At 43.7% G+C, this 25,320-nt stretch overlaps 1 protein-coding gene across 1 annotated transcript in view; it reads right to left on the bottom strand.

The window, feature by feature from the left end:
• The window catches only part of Actr3b (actin related protein 3B), a 113,300-nt gene extending 88,357 nt beyond the window's left edge, over positions 1 to 24,943 (bottom strand). Inside the window, exon 1 of the mRNA XM_085836531.1 lies at positions 24,808 to 24,943. Within this exon, the coding sequence (XP_085692657.1) occupies positions 24,808 to 24,851 (44 nt within the window). The 5' untranslated portion in view covers positions 24,852 to 24,943. The remainder of the gene's footprint in view (positions 1 to 24,807) is intronic.
• Positions 24,944 to 25,320: the final 377 nt, after the last annotated feature.

Here is a 25,320-nt window from a genome sequence, read left to right as displayed (position 1 = left end):
ACAAGCTTGCAATCCCACCAACAATGGAGGAGTGTTCCTCTTTCTCCACATCCTCGCCAGCAACTGCTGTCACATGAATTTTTGATCTTAGCCATTCTGACTAGTGTGAGGTGGAATCTCAGGGTTGTTTGGATTTGCATTTCCCTGATGATTAAGGATGTTGAACATTTTTTCAGGTGCTTCTCTGCCATTCGGGATTCCTCAGGTGAGAATTCTTTGTTCAGTTCTGAGCCCCATTTTTTAATGGGGTTATTTGACTTTCTGGAGCCCACCTTCTTGAGTTCTTTATATATATTGGATATTAGTCCCTTATCTGATTTAGGATAGGTGAAGATCCTTTCCCAATCTGTTGGTGGTTTTTTTGTCTTATTGATGGTGTCTTTAGCCTTGCAGAAGCTTTGTAGTTTCATGAGGTCCCACTTGTCAATTCTCTATCTTACAACACAAGCCATTACTGTTCTATTCAGGAATTTTTCCCCTGTGCCCATATCTTCAAGGCTTTTCCCCACTTTCTCCTCTATAAGTTTCAGTGTCTCTGGTTTTATGTGAAGTTCCTTGATCCACTTAGACTTGACCTTAGTACAAGGAGACAGGAATGGATCGATTCGCATTCTTCTACATGTTAACAACCAGTTGTGCCAGCACCATTTGTTGAAAATGCTGTCTTTCTTCCACTGGATGTTTTTAGCTCCCTTGTCGAAGATCAAGTGACCGTAGGTGTGTGGGTTCATTTCTGGGTCTTCAATTCTATTCCATTGGTCTATTTGTCTGTCACTATACCAGTACCATGCAGTTTTTATCACAATTGCTCTGTAGTAGAGCTTTAGGTCCGGCATGGTGATTCCACCAGAGGTTCTTTTATCCTTGAGAAGAGTTTTTGCTATCCTAGGTTTTTTGTTATTCCAGATGAATTTGCAGATTGCACTTTCTAATTCGTTGAAGAATTGAGTTGGAATTTTGATGGGGATTGCATTGAATCTGTAGATTGCTTTTGGCAAGATAGCCATTTTTACAATGTTGATCCTGCCAATCCATGAGCATGGGAGATCTTTCCATCTTCTGAGATCTTCTATAATTTCTTTCTTCAGAGACTTGAAGTTTTTATTATACAGATCTTTCACTTCCTTAGTTAGAGTCACGCCAAGATATTTTATATTATTTGTGACTATTGAGAAGGGTGTTGTTTCCCTAATTTCTTTCTCAGCCTGTTTATTCTTTGTGTAGAGAAAGGCCATTGATTTGTTTGAGTTAATTTTATATCCAGCTACTTCACCGAAGCTGTTTATCAGGCTTAGGAGTTCTCTGGTGGAATTTTTAGGGTCACTTGTATATACTATCATATCATCTGCAAAGAGTGATATTTTGACTTCATCTTTTCCAATTTGTATCCCTTTGATCTCCTTTTGTTGTCGAATTGCTCTGGCTAGGACTTCAAGTACAATGTTGAATAGGTATGGAGAAAGTGGACAGCCTTGTCTAGTCCCTGATTTTAGAGGGATTGCTTCAAGCTTCTCACCATTTACTTTGATGTTGGCTACTGGTTTGCTGTAGATTGCTTTTATCATGTTTAGGTATGGGCCTTGAATTCCTGATCTTTCCAAGACTTTTATCATGAATGGGTGTTGGATCTTGTCAAATGCTTTTTCCGCATCTAATGAGATGACCATGTGGTTTTTGTCTTTGAGTTTGTTTATATACTGGATTACGTTGATGGATTTCCGTATATTGAACCATCCCTGCATCCCTGGGATGAAACCTACTTGGTCAGGATGGATGATTGTTTTGATGTGTTCTTGGATTCGGTTAGCAAGAACTTTATTGAGGATTTTTGCATCAATATTCATAAGGGATATTGGTCTGAAGTTTTCTATCTTTGTTGGGTCTTTTTGTGGTTTAGGTATCAGAGTAATTGTGGCTTCATAGAATGAGTTGGGTAGAGTACCTTCTGTTTCTATTTTGTGGAATAGTTTGTAAAGAACTGGGATTAGATCTTCTTTGAAGGTCTGATAGAACTCTGCACTAAACCCATCTGGTCCTGGGCTTTTTTTAGTTGGGAGACTATTAATGACTGCTTCTATTTCTTTGGGGGATATAGGGCTGTTTAGATCATTAACCTGATCTTGATTCAACTTTGGTACCTGGTATCTGTCTAGGAACTTCTCCATTTCATCCAGGTTCTCCAGTTTTGTTGAGTATAGCCTTTGGTAGAAGGATCTGATGGTGTTTTGGATGTCTTCAGGATCTGTTGTTATGTCTCCTTTTTCATTTCTGATTTTGTTAATTAGGATGCTTTCCCTGTGCCCTCTAGTGAGTCTGGCTAAGGGTTTATCTATCTTGTTGATTTTCTCAAAGAACCAGCTCCTTGATTGGTTGATTCTTTGAATAGTTCTTCTTGTTTCCACTTGGTTGATTTCGCCCCTGAGTTTGATTATTTCCTGCCGTCTACTCCTCTTGGGTGAATTTGCTTCCTTTTGTTCTAGTGCTTTTAGGTATGTTGTCAAGCTGCTAATGTGTGCTCTCTCTAGTTTCCTTTTGGAGGCACTCAGAGCTATGAGTTTTCCTCTTAGAAATGCTTTCATTGCGTCCCATAAGTTTGGGTATGTTGTGGCTTCATTTTCTTTGAACTCTAAAAAGTCCTTAATTTCTTTCTTTATTCCTTCCTTGACCAAGGTATCATTGAGAAAAGTGTTGTTCAGTTTCCACGTGAAGGTTGGCTTTCGATTATTTATTTTGTTATTGAAGATCAGCCTTAGTCCATGGTGATCTGATAGGATGCATGGGACAATTTCAATATTTTTGTATCTGTTGAGGCCTGTTTTATGACCAATTATGTGGTCAATTTTGGAGAAGGTACCATGAGGTGCTGAGAAGAAGGTATATCCTTTTGTTTTAGGATAGAATGTTCTGTAGATATCTGCCAGATCCATTTGATTCATAATTTCTCTTAGTTTCTCTGTGTCCCTGTTTAGTTTCTGTTTCCATGATCTGTCCATTGGTGAAAGTGGTGTGTTGAAGTCTCCCACTATTATTGTATGAGGTGCAATGTGTGCTTTGAGATTTACTAAAGTTTCTTTAATGAATGTGGCTGCCTTTGTATTTGGAGCATAGATATTCAGGATTGATAGTTCCTCTTGGAGGATTTTACCTTTGATGAGTATGAAGTGTCCCTCCCTGTCTTTTTTAATGACTTTGGTTTGGAAGTCAATCTTATCAGATATTAGAATGGCTACTCCAGCTTGTTTCTTCATACCATTTGCTTGGAAAATTGTTTTCCAGCCTTTCATTCTGAGGTAGTGTCTATCTTTTTCTCTGAGATGAGTTTCCTGTAAGCAGCAAAATGTTGGGTCTTGTTTGTGTAGCCACCTACTTGATTTTTTGTGTGCATGCGTGTGCCTCTGTGTGTATGTGTATGTGTGTGTGTGTGTGTGTGTGTGTGTGTGTGTGTGTGTGTGTGTACATATTTGTAGCTGTGGGCATACTTGTGTGCCAAGGTGAACACATACATATGCTTGTATGAATGTGTACATGTAAATACTGGATGTCTTCCTCAGTCATCTCCATGTTATGTAATGAGATCTCTTGCTGAACCTAGAGATTGCCCAGTTTAGCTAGCCTAGGTAACCAGCTTGTCCAGGCATCCCTTCTTTGTCTATGCCTCCTGAGTGCTGCCATGACAGGCAGCTGCCATGCCTACCGTCTTCTGGATGCTGGGAATCCGATCTGTGGTCTTTGTGCTTTCCTGGCAGGCCCTCTCTCCACGGAGAGGGCTCCCCAGCATCTTCCAACACTGTCTTTTCACTAAAGCTCTACCTTCTATTTGCTCCTCTCTGCTTTATCTGATCTCCTTTTCTTTCCATTTCCCCACAACAGCTGGTAAGTTAGTACACACGGCACAATCAGTGTCTCTTTCCTCCTTGCAATGACTGTCACTGCAGGGGTAAATGTTCCATAGCTGACTACCGCTCTGTTTTCACAGTGATGGCCCCCTGGATCGACAGCTGTTACAGACACTCCTCATAGGGAGGAGATGGGATGGAGCCAGGTGCCCTGATCACCAGTCTAACAGAAAAACAGCAATTCAATCCTACCTAGAACTTAGTCCCTCCAAAACACTGTATATACACTTCCACTGAAACAAGATGAGCTACTAAGCACACTTAAGCCGACACACACACAAAGCTTCAATGAAAACATGAAGGCAACGTCTCCTCCAAACTCTACCAATCCTAAAGTCATGTTCACCCGGTAAGAGTGACTTACATGTCATTGCAGACGGAGAATTCCAAAGAATGATGACAAATGCGTTCAAAGAAACTAAGACATGGTGGCTAGCAAGAGATGACTCAATAATTGGTGTTCGGCTGGAGCCCTGCTCAGCCCTTGCACAAGCTGGGAAACCCCATCGACCCTCCTTCCCCCAACCCCGCCCACACAGAGAAAACTCCGGGCAACCCACCCAAGAGTGCCCGCCCAGGGACCACATACGGGCACAATCTCAGCTTCTAGCTCACATGCTGTGACTCCAAACCCAACACCCATAAACCCCCCTTGCTATTAGCCTGGATGTGTGAATTCGCTGACCTCTACCCATGAGATCAGTGAACCCAATCCAGAGCTGTCTCCTAATAAATCTGCTATTATCTACTTTTAATCTGGTCTAATCTGATCTAATCTGGCCTCTATCTGCGTCACTGAGGAAGAGAAGAAGCCCATCAGTTAGCAGTGTTAGTTGCCCTCCCAGAAACCTGGAAGGTTTGATTCCCAGCACCCATATGGCAGCCCACAGCCAGGGTATCAGATGCCCTCTTCTAACCCTGTAGGCACCACGCAAGTGGTCCATATTCACGCAGGTAAAACACTTATACACATAAACTATGTTTTAATTATTGAAGGAAAAGAAAAGAATTGAAGATGTGAGTAAACTTCTGAATAAATATTAAGAAAGCACAGCCAGGGAGGCAGGGACTGGAGATGGCTCAGGGGTTAAGAGCACTGACTGCTCTTCCAGAGGACCCAGGTTTGATTCCCGGCACTCACCTGGTGGCTCACAACCATCTGTAACTTCAGTTCCAGGGGATGTGACATCAGCACACATGGTACACAGATGAAAACACAGATAGCTGAGGGCTGAATACAGGGCATGAAATAGAATGCAATACAGAAGGGAACCAGACAGAAACATGTGGACATGAAGTAAAAAGAGCAGTGCAAAGTCCAAACAACAGAATGGGTCAGAGAAAGGACCAAATCTCAAGGCTCGAAGGACAAAAATATATTTTTAAAAATGTACAAATTGGTATGGAGAATTGGCTCAGCAGTTAAAAGTGCTTACTGCTATTGAAAAGGATGAGGTTTGGGTTCATGGCTCACAATTACCTATAACTCCAGCTCCAGGGGACTCTGATGATGTCCTCTTCTTGACTTCATAGGCACCTGCAAACATGTTCTCTCTCTCTCTCTCTCTCTCTCTCTCTCTCTCTCTCTCTCTCTCTCTCTCTCTCTCTCTCTCTCTCTGTCAACAGGTGAGTGGACCATGTAAGGTCTTTTGGACACCATAAGAAGACTAACTCTATGAATTAAGAACATAAAAAAAAAAAAAAGAACTTCATGCCAAAGGCATACAAAATATTTTCTATACAATTATAGCAGAAAATTCCTAACTCTAGGTAAAGAGAAGCCCAAATAGAAAGGACCAGAAAAGAAACTCCCTATTAGAGTTAAAATACCAAATATAAAGAACATCATATATAATACATTCTAATAAAATACTACAAGCTGCAAGAAAAAAAAAAAAACACCAAGTCATATATCAAGACAGGCCCATCAGAATAACAGTTGCTTTTTCAACAGAAACCTTAAAAGTCAAAAGTCAATGATGCTTTTCAAGTTCTTAAAGGCTAGAGCTGCCAACCCAACTAACTACAATAAATCTATCTATAACTACTACAGAACTACAAAACTGTCATAACTGAGGAGAAAAGCACTCTATAATAGAAAACAGATTAGTAGGATTTGTGACTACTAAGCAGGCTCTATGGAGTATTCCAAAAGAAATTATTGAGCAGAGAGAATGATAAACCCATCAAAGTGGCTACAGGGAAATCATTAAATATGCTGGAACAGTAGATTAACAAATGAGAATTAGGAAAACACCAACTACTACAAAATCAGAAAAATGATAACAATTAATTTTCAATAGTAACCCTGAATGCTAATGTCTCAGTTCCTCAATTGAAAGACATAGACTGGGAGACTGGATTTTAAAACAAGATCCATCTGTTTGCTGCCTCCAAGAAACACACCTCACCATCAACACCACCATCTTCGGGGGCAAGGATGGAATGGTATTCCTAGCAGATGGAGTCAGGAAAGAAGCATGAGTTTTTATTCTAGCACTGACAAAATAGACTTCAACCAAGAACTACTCAGTAGGGATTTTTTTAAATTTTTTTAAAATCATGTGTTTGTGTATATGTGTATATTTGTGTCTATATATGTCTGTCTGTCCTCTGTCCATTTCTGTGCCTGTGAGTGGTTGTGTGTTTCTATGTATGTCTCTGTGTGTATGTATGTCTATGTGGGTCTCTGTGTGTGTCTGTGTGTATAGGTGTCCAAGGTGTCAGACTATATCCTAGCTACAGACTGTTGTGAGCCACCATGTAGCTGCTGGGAATTGAACTCCAGCCCTCTGTAATAGCAGTATATGCTTTTGACCCTCTTTATTACTTTTATTTTTAATTACACATGTGTGGGAGTGGGAGGTGCTAGTGTGAGTGCAGTGTCTGACAAGGCCAGAAAAGGTATCAGGTCCCCTGCAGCTTGAGTTATAGGTGATTGTGTGTCATGAGTGCTGGGAACTAAACTCAGGTTCTCTGCAAGAACAGTATATTCTGTTCTTGGTTTTTCAAGGCAGAATTTCTCTATGTAGCCCTGGCCATCCTGGAACTCACTCTGTACACTACGCTGGCATTAAACTCCCAGGTCCACCTGCCTCTGCCTCTGCCCCTCTGCCTCTGCCCCTCTGCCCCTCCTCTGCCCCTCCTCTGCCCCTCCTCTGCCCCTCCTCTGCCCCTCTGCCCCTCTGCCTCTCTGCCTCTGCCTCCGGTCATGCACTGTCACCGCCCGGCTATAGAACAAAGAAAGTACCCAAGGAGCTAAAGGGATCTGCAACCCTATAGGTGGAACAACATTATGAACTAACCAGTACCCCAGAGCTCTTGACTCTAGCTGCATATGTATCAAAAGATGGCCTAGTCGGTCATCACTGGAAAGAGAGGCCCATTGGACACACAAACTTTATATGCCCCAGTACAGGGGAACGCCAGGGCCAAAAAAATGGGAATGGGTGGGTAGTGAAGTGGGGGGGGGGAGGGTATGGGGGACTTTTGGGATAGCATTGGAAATGTAATTGAGGAAAATGCGTAATAAAAAAAAAAAAAAGGAGACAGCTTCTGGGACAGGCGGGAGCCACAGAGCCGCTGAGGCAGCACCCTTTTGGGGCCGCAGACATCCGACACCCTCCCAGTCGGAGGACAGAGACCTGCCCTGCAGGGAACGCCATCTTGGCTCCGGGACTCCGCCGAGCTTAGTCTCTACAGGTCAGAGTGGGGACCACGGGGGCAGACGGCTTCTGGGACAGGCAGGAGCCACAGAGCCGCTGAGGCAGCACCCTTTTGGGGCCGCAGACTTCCGGCACCCTCCCAGCCGGAGGACAGAGACCTGCCCTGCAGAGAGTGCCATCTTGGCTCTGGGACTCCGCCGAACTTAGTCTACAGGTTAGAGTGAGGACCACAGAGGCAGACAGCTTCTGGGACAGGCGGGAGCCACAGAGCCGCTGAGGCAGCACCCTTTTGGGGCGGCAGACATCCGGCACCCTCCCAGTCGGAGGACAGTGACCTGCCCTGCAGGGAACGCCATCTTGGCTCCGGGACTCCGCCGAGCTTAGTCTCTACAGGTCAGAGTGGGGACCACGGGGGCAGACGGCTTCTGGGACAGGCGGGAGCCACAGAGCCGCTGAGGCAGCACCCTTTTGGGGCCGCAGACATCCGGCACCCTCCCAGTCGGAGGACAGTGACCTGCCCTGCAGGGAGCGCCATCTTGGCTCCGGGACTCCGCCGAGCTTAGTCTCTACAGGTCAGAGTGGGGACCACGGGGGCAGACGGCTCCTGGGACAGGCAGGAGCCACAGAGCCGCTGAGGCAGCACCCTTTTGGGGCCGCAGACTTCCTGCACCCTCCCAGCCGGAGGACAGAGACCTGCCCTGCAGAGAGTGCCATCTTGGCTCCGGGACTCCGCCGAACTTAGTCTACAGGTTAGAGTGAGGACCACAGAGGCAGACAGCTCCTGGGACAGGCGGGAGCCACAGAGCCGCTGAGGCAGCACCCTTTTGGGGCCGCAGATATCCGGCACCCTCCCAGTCGGAGGACAGTGACCTGCCCTGCAGGGAACGCCATCTTGGCTCCGGGACTCCGCCGAGCTTAGTCTCTACAGGTCAGAGTGAGGACCACAGAGGCAGACAGCTTCTGGGACAGGCGGGAGCCACAGAACCGCTGAGGCAGCACCCTTTTGGGGCCGCAGACTTCCGACACCCTCCCAGCCGGAGGACAGTGACCTGCCCTGCAGGGAGCGCCATCTTGGCTCCGGGACTCCGCCGAACTTAGTCTGTACAGGTCTGCTGACACAGGATACTCAGAATCCCCAGAAGAACAACCTCTGAACAGAGACAACTATAACAACTCCAGAGATTACCAGATGGCGAGAGGTAAAGGTAAGAATCTTACTAACAGAAACCAAGACCACTCACCATCATCAGGACCCAGCACTCCCACTTCGCCCAGTCCAGGGCACCCCAACACACCTGAAAAACTAGACCTGGATTTAAAAGCATATCTCATGATGATGGTAGAGGACATCAAGAAGGACTTTAAAGAACTACAGGAGAACATGGCTAAAGAGTTACAAGTCCTTAAAGAAAAACAGGAAAACACAACCAAACTGGTAGAAGTCCTTAAAGAGAAACAGGAAAACACATCCAATCAGATGATGGAAATGAACAAAACCATACTAGACCTAAAAAGGGAAGTAGACACAATAAAGAAAACCCAAAATGAGGCAACACTGGAGATAGAAACCCTAGGAAAGAAATCTGGAACCATAGATGCAAGCATCAGCAACAGAATACAAGAGATGGAAGAGAGAATCTCAGGTGCAGAAGATTCCATAGAGAACATGGGCACAACAATCAAGGAAAATGGAAAATGCAAAAAGATCCTAACTCAAAACATCCAGGAAATACAGGACACAATGAGAAGACCAAACCTACGGATAATAGGAGTGGATGAGAATGAAGATTTTCAACTCAAAGGACCAGCAAACATCTTCAACAAAATTATAGAAGAAAACTTCCCAAATTTAAAGAAAGAGATGCCCATGAACATACAAGAAGCCTACAGAACTCCAAATAGGCAGGACCAGAAAAGAAATACCTCCCGACACATAATAATCAGAACAACAAATGCACTAAATAAAGATAGAATACTAAAAGCAGTAAGAGAAAAAGGCCAAGTAACATATAAAGGCAAGCCTATCAGAATTACACCAGATTTTTCACCAGAGACTATGAAAGCTAGAAGATCCTGGACAGATGTTATACAGACACTAAAAGAACACAAATTCCAGCCCAAGCTACTATACCCAGCCAAACTCTCAATTAACATAGATGGAGAAACCAAAGTATTCCACGACAAAGCCAAATTCACACATTATCTCTCCACGAATCCAGCCCTTCAAAGGATAATAACAGAAAAAAACCAATACAAGGACAGGAACCACGCCCTAGAAACAACAAGAAGGTAATCCCTCAACAAACCTAAAAGAAGACAGCCACAAGAACAGAATGCCAACTTTAACAACAAAAATAACAGGAAACAACAATTACTTTTCCTTAATATCTCTTAATATCAATGGACTCAACTCCCCGATAAAAAGACATAGACTAACAAACTGGCTACACAAACAAGACCCAACATTTTGCTGCTTACAAGAAACTCATCTCAGAGAAAAAGATAGACACTACCTCAGAATGAAAGGCTGGAAAACAATTTTCCAAGCAAATGGTCTGAAGAAACAAGCTGGAGTAGCCATTCTAATATCAGATAAGATTGACTTCCAACCCAAAGTCATCAAAAAAGACAGGGAGGGGCACTTCATACTCATCAAAGGTAAAATCCTCCAAGAGGAACTATCAATCCTGAATATCTATGCTCCAAATACAAAGGCAGCCTCATTCATTAAAGAAACTTTAGTAAATCTCAAAGCACACATTGCACCTCATACAATAATAGTGGGAGACTTCAACACACCACTTTCACCAATGGACAGATCATGGAAACAGAAACTAAACAGGGACACAGTGAAACTAACAGAAGTTATGGATCAAATGGATCTGGCAGATATCTACAGAACATTTTACCCTAAAACAAAAGGATACACCTTCTTCTCAGCACCTCATGGTACCTTCTCCAAAATTGACCACGTAATTGGGCACAAAACAGGACTCAACAGATACAAAAACATTGAAATTGTCCCATGCATCCTATCAGATCACCATGGACTAAGGCTGATCTTCAATAACAAAATAAATAATAGAAAGCCAACCTTCACGTGGAAACTGAACAACACTCTTCTCAATGATACCTTGGTCAAAGAAGGAATAAAGAAAGAAATTAAGGACTTTTTAGAGTTCAATGAAAATGAAGCCACAACATACCCAAACTTATGGGACGCAATGAAAGCATTTCTAAGAGGAAAACTCATAGCTCTGAGTGCCTCCAAAAGGAAACTAGAAAGAGCACACATTAGCAGCTTGACAACACACCTAAAAGCACTAGAACAAAAGGAAGCAAATTCACCCAAGAGGAGTAGACGGCAGGAAATAATCAAACTCAGGGGTGAAATCAACCAAGTGGAAACAAGAAAAACTATTCAAAGAATCAACCAATCAAGGAGCTGGTTCTTTGAGAAAATCAACAAGATAGATAAACCCTTAGCCAGACTCACTAGAGGGCACAGGGAAAGCATCCTAATTAACAAAATCAGAAATGAAAAAGGAGACATAACAACAGATCCTGAAGACATCCAAAACACCATCAGATCCTTCTACCAAAGGCTATACTCAACAAAACTGGAGAACCTGGATGAAATGGAGAAGTTCCTAGACAGATACCAGGTACCAAAGTTGAATCAAGATCAGGTTAATGATCTAAACAGCCCTATATCCCCCAAAGAAATAGAAGCAGTCATTATAGTCTCCCAACCAAAAAAAGCCCAGGACCAGATGGGTTTAGTGCAGAGTTCTATCAGACCTTCAAAGAAGATCTAATCCCAGTTCTTTACAAACTATTCCACAAAATAGAAACAGAAGGTACTCTACCCAACTCATTCTATGAAGCCACAATTACTCTGATACCTAAACCACAAAAAGACCCAACAAAGATAAAAAACTTCAGACCAATATCCCTTATGAATATTGATGCAAAAATCCTCAATAAAATTCTTGCTAACCGAATCCAAGAACACATCAAAACAATCATCCATCCTGACCAAGTAGGTTTCATCCCAGGGATGCAGGGATGGTTCAATATACGGAAATCCATCAACGTAATCCAGTATATAAACAAACTCAAAGACAAAAACCACATGGTCATCTCATTAGATGCGGAAAAAGCATTTGACAAGATCCAACACCCATTCATGATAAAAGTCTTGGAAAGATCAGGAATTCAAGGCCCATACCTAAACATGATAAAAGCAATCTACAGCAAACCAGTAGCCAACATCAAAGTAAATGGTGAGAAGCTTGAAGCAATCCCTCTAAAATCAGGGACTAGACAAGGCTGTCCACTTTCTCCATACCTATTCAACATTGTACTTGAAGTCCTAGCCAGAGCAATTCGACAACAAAAGGAGATCAAAGGGATACAAATTGGAAAAGATGAAGTCAAAATATCACTTTTTGCAGATGATATGATAGTATATCTAAGTGACCCTAAAAATTCCACCAGAGAACTCCTAAGCCTGATAAACAGCTTCGGTGAAGTAGCTGGATATAAAATTAACTCAAACAAATCAATGGCCTTTCTCTACACAAAGAATAAACAGGCTGAGAAAGAAATTAGGGAAACAACACCCTTCTCAATAGTCACAAATAATATAAAATATCTTGGCGTGACTCTAACTAAGGAAGTGAAAGATCTGTATAATAAAAACTTCAAGTCTCTGAAGAAAGAAATTATAGAAGATCTCAGAAGATGGAAAGATCTCCCATGCTCATGGATTGGCAGGATCAACATTGTAAAAATGGCTATCTTGCCAAAAGCAATCTACAGATTCAATGCAATCCCCATCAAAATTCCAACTCAATTCTTCAACGAATTAGAAAGTGCAATCTGCAAATTCATCTGGAATAACAAAAAACCTAGGATAGCAAAAACTCTTCTCAAGGATAAAAGAACCTCTGGTGGAATCACCATGCCGGACCTAAAGCTCTACTACAGAGCAATTGTGATAAAAACTGCATGGTACTGGTATAGTGACAGACAAATAGACCAATGGAATAGAATTGAAGACCCAGAAATGAACCCACACACCTACGGTCACTTGATCTTCGACAAGGGAGCTAAAAACATCCAGTGGAAGAAAGACAGCATTTTCAACAAATGGTGCTGGCACAACTGGTTGTTAACATGTAGAAGAATGCGAATTGATCCATTCCTATCTCCTTGTACTAAGGTCAAGTCTAAGTGGATCAAGGAACTTCACATAAAACCAGAGACACTGAAACTTATAGAGGAGAAAGTGGGGAAAAGCCTTGAAGATATGGGCACAGGGGAAAAATTCCTGAATAGAACAGTAATGGCTTGTGCTGTAAGATCGAGAATTGACAAGTGGGACCTCATGAAACTACAAAGCTTCTGCAAGGCTAAAGACACCATCAATAAGACAAAAAAACCACCAACAGATTGGGAAAGGATCTTCACCTATCCTAAATCAGATAAGGGACTAATATCCAATATATATAAAGAACTCAAGAAGGTGGACTCCAGAAAGTCAAATAACCCCATTAAAAAATGGGGCTCAGAACTGAACAAAGAATTCTCGCCTGAGGAATACCGAATGGCAGAGAAACACCTGAAAAAATGTTCAACATCCTTAATCATCAGGGAAATGCAAATCAAAACAACCCTGAGATTCCACCTCACACCAGTCAGAATGGCTAAGATCAAAAATTCATGTGACAGCAGTTGCTGGCGAGGATGTGGAGAAAGAGGAACACTCCTCCATTGTTGGTGGGATTGCAAGCTTGTACAACCACTCTGGAAATCAGTCTGGCGGTTCCTCAGAAAATTGGACATAGTACTACCGGAGGATCCAGCAATACCTCTCCTGGGCATATATCCAGAAGATGTCCCAACCGGTAAAAAGGACACATGTTCCACTATGTTCATAGCAGCCCTATTTATAATAGCCAGAAGCTGGAAAGAACCCAGATGTCCCTCAACAGAGGAATGGATACAGAAATTATGGTACATTTACACAATGGAGTACTACTCAGCTATTAAAAAGAATGAATTTATGAAATTCCTAGCCAAATGGATGGACCTGGAGGGCATCATCTTGAGTGAAGTAACACAATCACAAAAGAACTCACACAATATGTATTCACTGATAAGTGGATATTAGCCCAAAACTTAGGATACCCAAGATTTAAGATACAATTTGCTAAACGCATGAAACTCAAGAAGAATGAAGACCAAAGTGTGGACACTGTGCACCTTCTCAGAATTGGGAACAAAACACCCAGGGAAGGAGTTACAGAGACAAAGTTCGTAGCGGTGATGAAAGGATGGACCATTTAGAGACTGCCGTACCCAGGGATCCATCCCATAATCAACTTCTAAAAGCTGACACCATTGCATACACTAGCAAGATTTTGCTGAAAGGACCCAAATATAGCTGTCTCTTGTGAGACGATGCTGGGGCCTAGCAAACACAGGAGTGGATGTTCACAGTCAGCTATTGGATGTATCACAGGGCTCCCAATGGAGAAGCTAGAGTAAGTACCCAAGGAGCTAAAGGGATCTGCAACCCTATTGTTGGAACAACATGATGTACTAACTAGAACCCCGGAGCTCTTGTCTCTAGCTGCATATGTATCGAAAGATGGCCTAGTCAGCCATCAATGGAAAGAGAGGCCCATTGGACTTGCAAACTTTATATGCCCCAATATAGGGGAATGCCAGGGCCAAAAGAATGGGAATGGGTGGATAGGGAAGTGGGGGGGCGCTATGGGGGACTTTTGGGATAGCATTGGAAACGTAATTGAGGAAAATATGTAATAAAAATATTAAAAAAAAAAAAAGCTACTTAAACGAGAAAAAAAAAAAGAACACTAATTTAACTGTTGAGCCTGTCTCCAGCACTATCAGTAGAGATTTTTCAAAAATATAATTCCATAATAATTAATGGAATAATCCATCAAGAGCACAACTCTAAACAAATACTCGCTGAACATGGGAGCACCCAATTCCATAGAACAAATACTATTAGATATATAATCAGAAGCTAACCCCAACACAGTAACAGTGACTTCAATATTCCAGTCTCACCAACTGACAGGTCATCTAACAAAAAATAATAAACATCATAGTATCAGGGTCCATGATTCACTGAAGAATGATCAACAGACTCAAATAGTATGCGACAGCACAGAGCATTTCTTTAATTCCTTGCATTCCGTGGTCTCCCCATTTGAGAATGGAGACCCCAGTGTGTGCTTTACAGAGTTGATTTAAAGCTGTGAGGGTGGGAGTGGGTGACTTTCCTTTCTTTTCCTTGATTGGTTGGCTCTGCCTCTAGGGGTATGGGTGCCTTTGTGATTGGTTAGGGCAAAGAGGACTTTCAAGCAGCAAGGGGAACCAAAGAAAACTCACAATTTGCAGAGACGAAACGACAAAGTCTAATAATGAGCAGTTTACTGAAGCAATCAAGAAGAGAATTTTAAAATTTCTGGAGCTGAATGAAAATGAAAACAGCATACCAACAACCTCTGCAACACAATGAAACCCACCATGACGGGAAGCCTACAGCCATGAGGGCCTCCGCTTCAATCAGAGCGGTCTCAAATAAACAACTTAATCGAGTACCATATAGCCTTGGAAAACAGGAATAAGTCAGGGTCATAAGCAGCAGATGTAAAGCAATAGTTAAGGTCAGAACAGAAGGGGCCGGGGATGACTCAGCAGGTCTTGCCACCCGAGTTTGATCCCCTGGAACCACACAACAGAAGGAGAGGGCAGAATCCCACAAACTCTCCTCTGACCTCCATATGCGTTCTGTGGTGTGCGCGTGCCGTGGTGTGCGTGCCATAATAGTGTGCATGTGCCCTGGTGTGCGCCATGGTGCGTGCTGTGGTGTGCGTGCCGTGGTGTGCATGTGCCCTGGTATGCGCCGTGGTGCGTTCTGTGGTGTGTGTGCCATGGTGCATGTGCACCTCTGACTTTCACATGTGTGCTGTGGTGTGCATGCCGTGGTGTGCGTGCCGTGGTGTGCATGTGCCCTGGTATGCGCCGTGGTGCGTTCTGTGGTGTGCATGCCATGGTGCATGTGCACCTCTGACCTCCATATGCGTGCTGTGGTGTGCACATGCCTTGGTGTGCGAGTGCTGTGGTGTGCGTGCCGTGGTGTGCATGTGCATACCACAGAAAGCACAGATCCCAAATAAATAAATGTGATTTTGTTTTATCTTTTAAAATGTTAAAAAAAAAAAAGGGCAGAAATTAATGGAAATAGAAACATAACAAACAAAAAAACTATACAAAGAATTGATACAACAAGATTTTAAAAATGGTTCTTTAAAATATAAAAAGGATCAACAAATCCTTAGCCAGACTAAGGAAAAAGAGAAAAAAATCCAAATTAATAAAAATTAGAGATGAAATCGAAAATAACAGATACCAGTGAAACTTGGAAAATCATAAGGACAAACCTTTAAAAACTTGTATTACACTAAAGTAGAAAATCTAAAATTAAAAAAAAAAAAAAAAAAAAAAGCAGCTGAACTTCTAGTGCAGATGAACAATCAGAGTCAAACCAAGATGAGATAATCTTAAAAGATCTATGATCAGCACTAAGATAAGCGTAGTAATTAAAAATATCACTGTTGGAGCTGGTTGTGGTGGCGCACGCCTTTAATCCCAGCACTTGAGATACAGAGGCAGATCTTTGAATTCCAGGCCAGCCTGCTCTACAAAGTGAGTCTCAGGACAGCCTGGAAACCCTGTCTTCAAAAGAAAAAGAAAAAAAATCAAAAATAGTCTAGGCCTAAAGAAATACACTAATTCTACCAGACCTTTAAAAAAATCTAAAATGAATCCTTCTCAAATTATTCTATAAAATAGAAAAAGAATATGTCTAAATTCATTTTATGAACTCTAAGACCAAAAGCAGATAAAGACAAAGCAAACAAACAAACATAAAAATTACAGACCAATCTCCCTGATAAACATAGATAAAAACATTTTTCAATAAAATACTTGCAAACAGAATTCAAGATCACATTTTAAAAAATAATAATTCACAATGACAAGCGGTGTTGGCTTTATTCTGGACACAGCATGAATGGTTTAATTTACATAAATCAAGAAGTATATCACAAACTGGACTTACAGACAGAAATTATACAAGTACCTAAACAAAGACAGAAAAGGATTTGAACAAAATACAATATCCCTTTGTTATAGTTAGGGTTTTAGTGCTGTGAACAGACACCATGACCAAGGCAACTCTTATAAGGACAACATTTAATTGGGGCTGGCTTACACATTCAGAGGTTCAGTCCATTCTCATCAAGGTGGGAGCATGGCAGTGTCCAAGCAGGCATGGTGCAGGAGGAGCTGAGAGTTCTGCATCTGAAGGCTGCTAGCAGAATACTCACTAGGCAACTAGGATGAGGGTCTTATAGCCCATACCCACCGTGACACACCTACTCCAATAGGGCCACATCTTCTAAAAGTGCCACTCCCTGGGCAGCACATGCAAACCATCATACCCTTCATGATAAAAAACACAAAAATATCAAAAATGGAGAGACCATATACCAACATACTTAAAGCCAACTCATGCTAAGAGGGGGCACTTCATGAAATCAATTCCTCCAAGGTCCGGGACAAGACAAGGGTTCCACTCTCTCCACTCCTACTGCAGACAGTGCTTGATGCCTTAGCTAGAATGCTAAGAGAAGGAAATAAAAGGGTCTCTGAGACCCTAAAGACTCCATCAGAAAACTCACAGAGCTGATAAATGCTTTCAGCAAAGTGGCACAATGCAAAATTATCATACAAAAATCAACAGCTTTCCTATAGGCCAGTGACAAACCTACTGAGAATGAAAGCAGGGAAATAATTCCATTCATCATGACCACAAAACTAATAATAATAAAATCCTGGGAATACACCTAGCCCTCAACAATGAAGAGAAAAAAAACTGAGGAAGACAACAGAACATGGAGAAAGACCCCTACTCTCACTGAAAGAACAAACGTCACAGCAATCTCGGAAGTCAACACAACCTCTAACACATTCCAGTACCACACTAAAATTCATACAGAACAAGAGCGATCATGCTGCAGGTAAGAGCACCTGCTCATCTCGAAGAGAACCCAGGTTTGGTTCCCAGCAATCGCATGGTGGCCCACAATCATCTATAACTCCAGTTCCATGGGATCCAAAGCCCTCTTCTGGCCTCCACAGACACTTCATACATGTGGTACACATACATATATGCAGGTAAAACTACACATACATATATGCATACACATAAAATTTAAAGGTCTAAAAGAGAGTCCATCTCACTCCAGTTAGAATGGCTATTAATGAGAAAACATGATAACAAGTGTCAGCGAGGATGCGAGGAAAGAACCCTTATTCATTACTAGTGGGAGTATAAACTTACACAGCCACTATAAAATCAGTGTGGAGGTTCACAGACTTCCATGACCTAGCTATACCACCCCTGGTTATGTGCCCAAAGAAGTCTGAATCTTATCACGGGGATTCTTGCACATTTATGTTTATTGCCACTGTATTCACAAGCTAAGAAAAACAGCTTAGATAACTATCAACTAGTGAATAGACAAAGAAAGGTGGTATACATATGGAACTTTAGTCAACCATAAAGAAAAATAAAAATTGCTTTATAATGTATGGGATTGAAAAATATTATATAAAGTGGAGCAATCCAGGCACAGAATGACAAATACCACATGAGCTCTACAATGTAGGTCCTAGCTTCTAATTTGTACATATGCATTACGTGGGAGTGTATATAGGACCCATGAGAAAGGAGAAAAGATTGTTTGATGAGGCGGGCAGTAGAACCCATGTGATACACACACAGAAGAAGAATGTTTACAGGTTTAATCAAGAAAAGAGAGGTAGAGAGATAAGGGAGATGAGAGAGGGCCAACCATAGGGGAGGAGGGAAGGGCTAACATAGGGGAGGAGGGGAGGGCTAACATAGGGGAGGAGGGAGAGGGCTAACATAGTGGAGGAGGGGAGGGCTAACATAGGGGAATAGGAGAGAGCTAACATAGGGAAGGAGGGGAGGGCTAACCTAGGGGAGGAGGGAGAGGGCTAACATAGGGGAGGAGGAGAGGGCTAACATAAGGGAGGAGAAGAGGGCTAACATAGGAGAGGAGGGAGAGGGTCAACTAGAACTAATGATGTATGAAAATGCCCTAAGAAAATCTAATACTTGATAAATAAATTTTAAAATGAGCTGGGTATGGCAGCATTTGCCTTATGATCTCAGCACTGGGATCTAGTGTCAGGTGGATCTTCATGAGTTACAGGGAAAGCCAGGCTATATAGTGAGTTCCACACCAGCAAGGTCTACATAATGAAATCCTGTCTCAAAAAATTTACAAAAGTTGGGGATGGAGAAATAGCTCATTGGTTAAGAGCACTAGCTGGAGGAACAGGCTTCAGTTCTCAGCAGCCACATGGAGGCTAACAAGCATCTGTAACTGGTTCCAGAGAGGCCAGCCCCCTCCTCTGATCGCCACAGCACACACATGGTGCACATACACAGAGGCAGACAAAACACCTGCACATATAATAAAAAGAACCGAATCTTTTTTTTTTTTTTTTTTTTTTTTTGGTTTTTCGAGACAGGGTTTCTCTGTGTAGTCCTGGCTGTCCTGGAACTCACTCTGTAGACCAGGCTGGCCTCGAACTCAGAAATCCGCCTGCCTCTGCCTCCCAAGTGCTGGGATTAAAGGCGTGCGCCACCACGCCCGGCCGAACCGAATCTTTTTTAAAATTAAAAACATAATTTCAAAGGAGTTTGAGCAAAGGTAGCTCACATGAGAAGATGAAGCTAATCCCAGGAGCCCTAAGTTACTGAATGAAAATCTGAGGGCCAGGGTAAGCTACCTCCCCATGTGTTGGTCAGGAAGGCCCCTGAGCTTCACTCTGCAATACAGGCAATCACAGCATGCTGGATATCCGCCAGAGCAAAGGCCTTCCTGCTGGAGACATCACAGGCCTTGTCTGTGTCAGACACTGGTGCCCACAGAAGTTTCTTTTGTTACAGTGGTCGCCAGTCGCTTGGACAGACCCTGTCCAAATTCTTAGAATAAATGACTACTAAATGACCAACCACAACTGGGAATCTATGTTGCCCGCTCCACAGCTCAGGGAACAAGTCAGAAACAGAAGTGGACATAATGTTGGGGATAGGGGGCTGGAGAGCTGGCTCGGTGATTTAGGGTACTAACTGCTTTTCCAGAGGACCTGAGTTCAATTCCCAGCAACCACATGGTGGCTCACAACCATCTGGAATGAGATCTGATGCCCTTTTCTAGTGTCTGAAGACAGCAACAGTGTACTTACATCAAAAAATAAATAAATAAATCTTTTTTTAAAAAGAAAAATTAAGAGTAAGCCAGCAGGGAAGGGAATGGTGCTGAGTCTGTCTTTGAATTCTGGGCATGGCATAGCAGTGATACCCTTGAGCTCATACCACCTATGATTCCCTACACAAGAACTACACAGAACTGGACCAGTTGCCTTCTCCTGGAAGGGATGGGTTCAGCAGCCCACTCCTCTGAGGATTTCTACAGAATTAGTGGGGAGGGCCACTTTCTTTAGTGGTGTAGCCACTAATAAGGTGCCCGTGCTTCAATCTTTATGGAACTCACTGCCCCCTCCACCACCACAGACGCATGCACGGAGAAGTGGGGCTATTTGGAAAGACGAAGGAGTTAGCAGGAGGGAGTGAGAAGGGGACCAGAGAGGCATGCCACATTCTGGAAGCTCAACTCTTGATTCTCTGGTGCTGAGCCTAGCCTTTAATAGCTGAGCTACCTCCTCAGTCCTGAAATGCATTCTATACACATGTGAAAATGTCATCATAAAACTGGTGGTTATGTATAGTTAATACATACTAATTTTAAAAATGTTTAAGTTGGTCTTTGGTGTCACACACCTTTAATCTGAGCACTTGGGAGGCAGAGGCAGGAGGATCTCTGAGTTCTGGGCCAGCCTGGTCTAAAGAGTGAGTTCTAAGACAGCCAAATAGCCAAGGCTGTTGAGAAACCTGTGGGAAGCCACATATGCTATTACAAGGTGGCGCTGGCTACTGCTGGCCACCATGCATAAGTTTGGGTAAACAACCAATGTGTACATATGCAGTAAAGTTTTTTGCCAAGTCACTACCTGGCCCAGGCATGATAATGAGGTTCTGTGAGGTACTTAGAGTATACCAATCGGATGAAAGACATGTAAATGAGGTATGATAATGAGGTTCTGTGAAGTACTGAGAGTATAACCAATCAGATGTGAGACATGCAAATGAGGTAGAATGCATAACCAATCCGGGTGTGAGACACGCCTCTCCTAGGCCTATATAAGCAGCACCAGTTCTGGGCTCAGGGTCTTTTCGCCTCTGCAATCAAGCTCTCCCAATAAACGTGTGCGAAAGGATCCTGTTGTGGCATCATTCTTGCTGCCGAGTCGGGCGCTCACAAGAGAAACCCCGCTCCTAAGGTCAAAGTCTGACATTACTAGACCACCCTGAGCTTGATGCAAATGGTAGTCTTCCTTTGTTAACCCAGCTTCCTCTTCACTGGAGGATCCTGGATCCCACAGCTGAGGACTGTCATGAAGCCCTGCACCTAAGATTCCTGGAACGCCTCCCCATGTTGATGAGGCATCTCAGAACCTTAAGCCTTTGTGGCCTTTGCCTGGATACTCTTATCCTCTTCCCCAAAACTGTATAACCCTTGGTTCTCCTGGATAAAGTGTATGGTTACAAGCCCACTCCAAATAAATATGCACAAGCTGAGATTGTCTCAGAGCTGTTTCATCGAAGACCATCAGAGAAGGCCTTGGCCTAAGAGAGTTATGGCACTAGGATCCCTGAAGAAAGGAGGCCTTCTCTCTCCCAACTCCCACCACTGGCTCTGAGCCAACCAGGATCCTGCCCCATCTGGACTCTGCTTCATCTTTCCAGCCCAGTGTGCAGTGGGTCTGGACACCCAGAGAGAGAGAGAGAGAGAGAGGCCTCAGACCTACAAGAAAAACACAGAAAAACCCTGTCTCCACAAACAAACAAACAAACAAACACACCTTTAAAGGAATGAGGTGGATGCTGTGCTAGGCTTTTTGATGGAATGCACAAGAGAAGAGCAACATTCTATGGCAACCCTTACAAAATTGCACAACCTCTATCTACCAGCAACACCAGACAGACAAAATTGAGGGGCATTATATATAACTGACTATCAAAAGGATATATCTTGAAAGACAAAAAAAAAAAAAAAAAAAGACTAAGGAACTCTTCCAGAAGACATGAGCTATAAATACCATAGCGACCAGGCATGGGAGGACATGCTATAGGTTACATAACAGGACCTCACTCCATCCCCTTAAAAACAGGACCACCAAATATAATGAGGCAATGCTAGACAGGATTGGACTCCAAAAAAAGACAAGAAACGAAACTGCTCACAAGTGCAGCCGGCAGACAGCACAGCACTGTGGTATCCATGTTAACATCTCTGATTTGAATAATTCGTCTGTGATCATGTAAAGCCCTGCTCTCGCTCAGAAGGCAGACACTGACATGTAAGAGGGAGGTGCCGACAACCTTCTTTTAAGCAGCTCAGAAAAGTAGGAACGGCACATTAAGGAGTCCAGAGGACACAGTGTGCAAAGCGGCTGAAACTGGAGGGATGCAGCCTGGAGTTTGTCCCCTCCCAGTTCTCAGGGACTTAGAATTGCTTCAAAGTCTGTTTGACTATGTAAAACTACTTTAAACATTTGGGTGAGATGTGAGACTGGACTGGTGGCGTTTTCTCTGGGAGCTCAGCAGCCTATTCATCCTTTAAAAAGCTGAAACTTAATTGTGGGGTCTCACAGATACCTTTGTCTGTTTCTATCTTGTCCCCAGCATACTTGTGTTCACTTATCTGGTCTCAGGGTTCATCACATTTGAGGTCACAAAAGAAATGTATTTACTACAAAACACAGGCCAGATGAGCATGCGGGCTCACAACTGCAATCCTAATGCTTAGGAGGCTGAGGCAGGAGGATTTCTCCAAGTTCAGTACAAGCTTGGGTTAAACAACAAGAAGACTCTATTTAAGAGGGGGCGGGGATCAGAGAGAGACAGACAGCGAGACAGGGAAGCAGAGAGAGGGTACACTGACAGACAAGACTGGAACTCAGGGTGCAATTCAGTGGTAGAGGCTTCACTTCACAAAATCCCCAGGTTCTATATCCACTACCACCACCAACACAAAACAAAACAAAAATCTGCCCATCTCATCAGTAGTGCCCACATGATCTCCCGTGTCTATTCTGTTCCTCAATCCTGGCTATTTTTAGCTGCACTGTTCTATTCTAAGGTAAAACTCAGTCTAAAATGAGATCTCCCAAGTCTATTATGTTCCTCAGTCCTTGTTATTTTTAGCTGCATTTTACATTTAGTTCTATTCTGAGGTAAAACTCGATACAAAATAAGAAATACAAGAATTACTAATACATGGAAGGTGGAACGCTTAGGCTATGCAGTCATCTTCTGCTCACACACTGAACACTGGGGACTCGTGATAGCCACAGGGGCTTCAGTGGCAGAAAACACCCACAGGAAGCCCCAGGTCCCTGTCACTGAGTCCAGAGCCTTTGACAGCCTAAAGATGACAGCCTGAAGCACAGCTTTGGGCCATGATGATCTACTGAAGGTGAAGGTGACATCAGCCACTGACCCCAAAAGGTCAAGACTGAGCACTCTTTAGATCTTTATAGCAAGAACAATGAATAAGATCTCAGCTTACTAATAAGAAATACAGCACAGAAGACCCAGGGAGTGCTGCTCGACTGTTACCACTGCGCAGAGCTTCAGCGCAGTTTAGGCAACACAAAGCCAAAATTCTCACATGCAGACATTAACATAAAAACAATGTTTACATATTGCCCTCATTGCTGACCCTTCCAGACTGAAGGGAGTGCCAGATAGAGTGAGACCGTAAGGGGAGCCAACACATGGGGAATGGTCTACAAGAGCCATACTGATTTGAGCAAGTCTGGGGAAGTCAGCAACTTCTCAAATACAGGGCAACAAAACTTCTCTATAACGTTTATTTCCAAAAGAAAACTTAGCAGAAATAGAACAAGTTTCCAAATCTGCTGGTTCCGGAGCAACAAAAGGAAAGACACATCAGTAGGAGATGGACTGTAGCAAATTAGAAGACACTCCCACACGGTTGTCAAGGAAACCAAACCAAGTATATTTTTCTACAGGAAAGAATTGCAAGAGAACATGCCACAAACTATTTGGTGACAAAGGACTACCATCCCTTGAAAAACATTTTAAGAGGCTAAATTTATTTGCAAGCTATTTATGAAGTACTTTGTCAGCAATGCCAGCAGGTACTCCCAGACTCCCAGGTTGGAGGTTTGGCTGCCACCTTCCTAAAATTAGCTAAGCCTGACAGCATAAGCCATTCTTAAGGTCTCTTCTGAAAAATTAACATCTTCAAAAAAGAAAAGAGTTATCTACCTCCCCAAAAAGGAGAGGGCTGTTTTTTCAAAATGTTAGTCTTTTTTAAATGTGTGTGTGTGTGTGTGTGTGTGTGTGTGTGTGTGTGTGTGTGTGTGTTTTCAGAGCATAGATAAGTGTATGCAAACCAAAGCAGGAGCTGGGCTAGGCTGTGCCATTTCAGAGTGGAAAAGAGCAGAGTGAGTGGGAAGGGGGACTGGGTGTCAAGTTGACATGGCACGTGTAAACATCTCCACGAGTAGGTGGTTGGTACATCAGTAGGGAAAGGTGACACGCGCGTGAATGCACAGGATGAGGACAGGTGACAAGCACCATGGGGGGTGGGGGGGAGGAACTACTCTGAGCTCTTAGGTGCAAGCCCTGCAGAGAAAGCATCAGCAGCAACATCCCCGCAAGGTGCAGCCCACCCGGTAACCCCGCAGCCTCATGCCCTCAGCACCCCATCTTCTCAGAGCCACATCCCTTAACTCTCTAAGCCCTCAGATTGAGCTCCGTCCCCCAGCTCCCCACCCCACCTGAGCTCTATCCCTCAAACTCCCCAACCCCTCAGACTGAGCTCTGTCCCTCAGCACACCATCCCTCCTCCGTGCACCATCCCTCCGCGCTCCTCCTGCCGTCTGACCCCGCGGGGAAATGGCTCCAGGATGCCCAGCGAAGCGTGAGTGGGCGCGTGGGGCGCGGCTCTTACCCGGTGCCGCAGTCAACCACGCAGGGAGGCAGCGAGCCTGCCATGCTCGGCCACGAGACGCTCGGTCCCCACCAGCCCCAGCGTGCGCCTGGGTGCCCAGTGCGGAGCTGCCGGTCGCCGCCAGCGCCGCTCCCCACCCAGGAGCTGCCGGGAGCCCAGAGGCGCTGCCTCGTGACGTCACTCTACAGTTGGCCAATCGGGGACACGCACGCTCCGCCCTCTTGTCAGCCATCCTTAGTGCTGGCAGCCCTGGCGTTTTAGCCTATGCATCTATCCTGCAGTGGAAGAGATTGGAGTCTATTTTTAACATGCATAAGGTGACTATGACCCCATTTGCGAGGCCTGAATTATTTCTCTTCTCTCCTTTTTACAAATTGCAATTTTATTTTGTTTTGTTTTGTTTTCGAAACAGGGTTTCTCTGTGTAGCCCATACTGCCCTGGAACTCTTTCGATAGGTAGTCCAGGCTAGCCCCACTTGCCTCTGCCTCCCTAGTGCTGGGATCAAAGGTGTG

The sequence above is a fragment of the Mus caroli genome, unplaced genomic scaffold (assembly GCF_978045245.1).
Source record: "Mus caroli unplaced genomic scaffold, Mus_caroli_1 scaffold_4, whole genome shotgun sequence".
NCBI classification, from domain to species: Eukaryota; Metazoa; Chordata; class Mammalia; order Rodentia; family Muridae; genus Mus; species Mus caroli.
Note: the sequence above shows the minus strand (reverse complement) of the source record. Positions and strands in the feature narration are given on the sequence as shown.